The sequence below is a fragment of the Melopsittacus undulatus genome, chromosome 3 (genome assembly GCF_012275295.1).
Source record: "Melopsittacus undulatus isolate bMelUnd1 chromosome 3, bMelUnd1.mat.Z, whole genome shotgun sequence".
In the NCBI taxonomy this organism is placed as follows: domain Eukaryota; kingdom Metazoa; phylum Chordata; class Aves; order Psittaciformes; family Psittaculidae; genus Melopsittacus; species Melopsittacus undulatus.
The window spans coordinates 50985629-50991742 of NC_047529.1; the positions used below are offsets into that span (position 1 = coordinate 50985629).

Here is a 6114-nt window from a genome sequence, read left to right on the forward strand (position 1 = left end):
CTAAATCTGCTACTGAAGAACAACAACCCATTTCTTGTCTCATGCTTAAATTTCTCTGGTTTTTGAGCTCACATTTTTACCTAAGCATCAGTTGGATCACTTTGTAATATTTAGCATATAATGCCATATAAATAATCTTGATTTGTACTGGGATTATGAATTTGCACCATGTTGGTTTTGCTCTTCACTTTGATGCTCCACTCTCCCTTGCCAAGTGAACCCTTGTCCTAACAAGATTTCATCTTTCTCAGAAAGGTCATAAAAAAATACAACTAGGCAAGGCAGCTTTCTAAACAAAGCAAGCACTTGCTAAACTGCTACAGAAACATTCTACAATTCAGGCAGTCTTTCATTTCAGCAACACCTGCAGCCTGTTTCTGCTTCACCTAGACTTTTGTTACTTTTGATCCTGGGCCTGCAGATGGGACAGTTTCATTGTTATAAGATAAATAGTCTGCAGAGGTACTACATACTGCCTTTCAAATGGTGATCTTCTCAGGTTATACCACTGTCAGCATCCTGCTAGAATACATGTGTGCTTGTTCGTGTTCCTAGACAGCCATTCCCTAACAGCAAGTAAGAAATAAGGTAAACTGCAGTCTATACACTACAAACATCGAAACTATTCCATTAACTGCAAGCAGTTTCTTACACGCTTTGTGTTTATTTTTACCAAACACAAGTTTATCTTCCTCTCACATACCAGAGCAGCATCAAAAATAATTTTTTTAAAGGAGCTGAAGGTCCGCATTCATCACAGAGCAAGCAAGATACTGCTCATTACAGGGGATCAGATTTTGAGCAGCAACATGAATGACAGCCTGCTGAAAGGCAGCATGGCTCAAAAGGACTGAAGACAAACTCCACTGACAAATATATGAAGTATATATTTGGAATCAGTTACATCTCTTGCTATCCAAGCAAGGCACAACCAGGGGTGCTTAACTTTTTAAACAGAGCTTTTCACATCAAATAAGCAGTTAAAAATAAAATAGTAAATAAATAATGTGGCTCAGTAAAATTCTGTAGTTATACGACTACTGTACAACAAATCCATTCCCCATTATCAATTTTGAGAGAGCAAACAGATTTTTAATCAGTGTGCACAGCACCCTTAGGACATATAAGACTGTTCAAAAATCACAGTGGCAACATTCTCATACTACAAAGGAATCGTCTGTTTGGTTTCTAAGCCTTTCAGAGTCTAAATTAAAAATTCTATGGAAAAGAAGAATACTGTCAAAGGGTTTGTTAACTAAAGGTGGCTCTGTGAAATACCCAACTTCCTCATTCAATAGCAAATGACATCTGATCCAAAAGCATTTAATTTTAGTGTTCTAATCTAGAATAGTAAATCCATACCTACAGTTCCAAACAGCCGCTTTAAGAAAGCATCACAGAAGAATGTCCCTCCAAATACATAATATATACACACTGTGTATTAATAATGAAAGAGACATTAAAGACAAGCACAGCTAGGAGTGAGACCTGGAGTCACACACAATCCCAGCTGCTCCTCTAGCAGCACATTGCAACTCCTTCTCAGCCTGCACAGTACATCTACTCAGTGCTCACAAGATGCAGAAATCTTTATTAAGAACCAGCTTAACCCAAACACCAAGATTACTAAGAGAAAGGACCATGGCAAGGAACAATCTGGGCCCACATGAACACCTCATTTGTGACTGTGGCTCAGAGGTGCTTCTACAGAACCTTACACCATACAGAGATTTAACAGTGGAACACTTCCAAAAAGTGGGAGGGCATAAGGGCTGCATGTAGGAAATCTGTCTTCCCCTCCAACACAAGAACACATATTCTTGGCTCCATTGCATCACACAACATGTCTACGGTTATATGACTGTGCAGCAATCGATTTGGCAAGATGATCCAAGTTAATCCTTCTTCCAGTCTTCCACTGTGTGAGAAAGTTGGACAGATTTTCCACATCAGCACTGGGTTCAGGATAAAAGTGACAGAAAGGTGTGGCCTGGCCTTGGGAACAGGGAAAAAGGAAACGGAGTAGGAATGCTCTTTTTGGTGGCTGTTCGGTTCAGTAAGATAAAGCAAAACATGAGCCTGACCTCTCTCTGTAACCCACATATTTCAAGGAAAAAAAAAATCAATTAAAAAGGCAGGGGGGTATGCAGACTCACAAGAAGAACAAGATAGCTTCAACTACCACCAAAGCAAGGCAGGGCTTCCTACTCCTCCTCCAACACATTGCATTTGATAGAGTTGGACAGATTGTTCCCTCGAGAACAGTGATAACATTCTCTCTGACTTTGTATCAGTGTATTTATTAACACACCATTTTCCCAAGAATCACAGCTCTTCAAAAACTAGACAGTGAAAGATGAGAATACACTCCAAGATGAAACAAAAGCACAATATACCTTCCCTTATTTACAATGCTACATGATGTAAAGCCTAATTAGTCTTTCAAATAAAAAGCAGATGTCATGATTTAGGAAAATAAATCAGTTTGCCTTAGTTGCCAGGATGTCAGGACATTTTCCTTGCAGCCAGTGAGAAGGTGGGTGAATTTGGGAAAGCTAGGTCACCTCTTTTTTCCTGCATTTATTAAAATAAAGGCACCTCTCAACATCAAATGCTAAGACTGAAGGGCTATAAATAAGAAATTGGGGTTATTATTAAAACAGTTTTTGAATTTTCGCTGCTGAAAGGGGAAATGAAGGCTGCCAAGCTAAAACACCAACAGAACAGGAGATCCAGAATGGTGTACGCAAGATCTCCAATTTACTTAAGATGGTTCTGCAGACAAAACAGAGAAAATATCCAAAAGGGTTGGGGCTTTTTTAGTTTATATCTTTCCATATATGCATGGTGGCAGATGTGAAAGGCAGAAATAAACAAGGTTGCCCTAAAGTCCATTCCTACTAGCATTTTAACCTTCACATAAATGAACTTCTCTACTGAAACTGCACCATCACAGGGAGCCAACATGAATGCATTTGCACAAAATCCACATTTGGAATTCTATGCAGGAAAATGTTCTGATACAATCAGATCTTTGGTAACACACAGAACCAAAAGCACATTCCAGCAGTTCACAATTCTGCATTGATATTGCTTAGACAGTTAGCTTAATTTATATATATATTTATATATATATAAAAGGCAGGAAAAAAAAGACTAGAGAGCTTTTCATCTCATTTCCCTCATTAAGAACACAGAAATTTGCTCAACTGTTGCAGAGTTAACAGTATACAAATAGTCTACACTGAAATGGCTCTACTCAGATTCCATACTGAAGCACAGGTAACAAGATCTACCATCGCCACAGGAATGGTGCCTTACTATGAATCTCAAAAGACTGTTCCTTACCTAGCACTTGTGGGCAAGTTCCATTCCATTCTGGGATGCTGAAGTCACCAGCTGAAGTGCAGTTGAAGCTAAACAGCACAGTTTTCTAGATTTTCAGAATCTAGAACATACATACTTACATACAAAGCAGCTGGTAGGAAATCAGGAAATGATGACTGGAAACAGTTGCTGGTTAGTGGCAAGATAAGCCTAGCATACCTGTAGCTTCCAAGCTTGGAAACAGCAATGCCATTTTCAAAAGAACATGTCACTGTTCTTTAATGTGCTGTTCCAGACCCCATATATATAATCACTTTTCAATAATTTCCACTTAGTGAGACTTTTAAACCTTCAGTGTATCTCAAAACAGTCACCAAAAGGGAAAGGGTGCACTCTCTTCCTCAGTCTCAGGTCGGGGTGACTCACTTCTGGTTCACCACTCCATCTGTCTGCTACAACACATATTTGCATCACCCCCATCTCTATTTCTCAGTTGTTTCTTTACCTTGAATAGCAGCTCTTCAGCACTGCTTCCCACCAATTAGCATCAACTCTCCAACACAGGGATATATATTCATGTAAATTTTACTTTGATCCTATGATTTGTAGTGACAGAAAGAAAGAGCCATCTGTCTACCAACAGAGAATCTTGACTACCCATACAAAAGGCTTCCCTAACCATAACTAAGGTGTAGTAATTCAGGCAATACGATGACCTAGACTTTCCATCTTCAAACAACTGAGCCATTTCCTAGATAAAGAGAAATACGGATTTTGATCCCCAAAGTGTGTATACAGCTTAGGGGCTTCAAAGCTCTACCATGAAAAGTATTAATAATGTAACATCTGACGTGCTGATATTCTGTTATTACATATCTTTGAGTATTTCAGAGCCAGAAATTAGCTAGGCTCAACTCTCCTAGGTAGAAAGCATGCTTTTCACATTTAGGGTAGTCAAAGCATTAAAACAGTGAAAATGGGAACACATCCCAGCATCACTGGGATGAAGGAAGCAAAACCTAGAAAATCCATTCCTCTATCTTTTTAACCCAGAGGCTGTTTTAATGCAAATAGCAGCAGGGTAACATGCTGCAGTTACAGGACTACATGCTGCCCCGGTGCTCGTTAACAACATACAATCTCTCCTTAGCATGCTTTCAGAGTCACCTTAAGACACTGGAGATGTTAACTGCGGGGCAAAACGCCTGCTCGGGAGGTGGGACACACGCAGCACCGGAGGCAGGAGAAAACGTGCCTCACACGGCCCCGCTCCCACAACCCTGGAAAGGGCGGGCAAGAGAAGAAACCGCAACAGGCACACACGGAAAGCAAGAGAGAGAAAGAGGGGAGCGAGCGGCGAGCTGCTCCCGCGGGGCCGCCCAAGGGCGTGAGGGTTCTCCGGGTGAACCCACAGAGCTGCCGGGAGGAGATGGCGGCGCGCCTCGGCGGGGGAGCGTCCCCTTCGCTCCTCAGCGGCTCCTGTGAGACCAGAACGTATGGAGGGAGGTGGGCGCCCGCTCACCTGTTTTGCCAGGAACCTGCTCAGCTCCGCACGGCTCTTCTCGTTCCTGCGCACCACCAACTGCAGCGGCCCCGTTAGACAGAACCGCAGGTCCGCCGCCATCCTCCTGCTGCCGCTGCGCCGCCTGGGTGCGGGCAGAGCTGACGGGAGCAGCGCGACGGGTGCGTGCCAGCCGCCGGCAGCACGTGGGGCGCGGGGCACACACACACCTCAACACCACTTCCGCTCCGCCGGCACTGCCGTCACCCACCCGAGACGTCACAGCCTCTCACGTGACGAACCCCTCACCCGTCAAACTACAACTCCCAGCATATGCTGCGCAGAGCGGCACGCAGTCGCCGGGAGCCCGGTGCATGTCGGGAGATGTAGTCTCCCAGCACCTGCTACTCCACAGGCGGCAGGAAGCAGCCCGTCCGGGAGCAGAGCGAGTCTCTCCCGCCTTCTCAGGGTGCTGGGCGTCCTCATTCTGCCCTATTCCCTGCTTCTCAGAGAGTGACCTTCGTCGCTACTGCTGGGCTTGCCGACAGAATATCGAGTCAAGGGCAGCGGACAACAGTGCTCACACTGAGGCCCTCTAAATCTAGGTCACGGCCCGGAGTGAGGCCGGACGGTGACTAACCCAGACAGGCAGTTAGGGCTCGGGAGGAAGGCTAGCATTACGCTAGCATTTATTCCACGTTACTCTGCCCCCGAGTCCTCTCGCCGGCCGCAGCTACTTCACGAAGACCCAGCGCGGCTCTGAGGCACTAACGATGCTTCCAGCCGGGTTAGACAGCAGGCTCGCCGACAGCAGAAGCCGGACTTAAACCTCAGGTTCTCCGTGAGCGCCATCGGAACTGCCTCATGCCCGTCCCGCCATAGCAGCGGGGCGTGGCTCTCCACTCCCAGCTCCCACCAGGTGAGCCAGCGCGGCCGTCCCACAGCCTCCTGCCGCCGCTCCGCTCCCCCCTCCGTAACCTTTACAGGAGGGCTCGGTGGCCACGGCGCGGGGCTGCGTGACCAGCACGGTGACCTCCTGGCCGGGATCAGCGCCACTTCCTACCCTCGGAGCTGAGGCAGAGGCCAGCCCGGACAGGGCCGGAGGGAGCCCAGGGGAGAAGGGGGCGGAGCGATGGCGGGGGAGGAGGGCGCAGCTGCCTCGCGTTGCTCCCTTTGGCGCCAAGTGCTTGAGGCCGGGGGCTGGGTTTTGCCTGGCGTCGCGGCCGGGGACGCGCTGTGCGTCTGCGGCGGTTGGCTGCCGCTGCCGGGAGCTCCGCCCACTCGGC

The 6114-nt window shown here is 46.6% G+C and overlaps 1 protein-coding gene across 1 annotated transcript in view; it reads right to left on the bottom strand.

The window, feature by feature from the left end:
• MDN1 (midasin AAA ATPase 1) overlaps positions 1-4951 on the bottom strand; it is a 101205-nt gene extending 96254 nt beyond the window's left edge. The window contains exon 1 of the mRNA XM_031052639.2: positions 4850-4951. Coding sequence (XP_030908499.2) covers positions 4850-4951 — 102 coding nt within the window. The remainder of the gene's footprint in view (positions 1-4849) is intronic.
• Positions 4952-6114: the final 1163 nt, after the last annotated feature.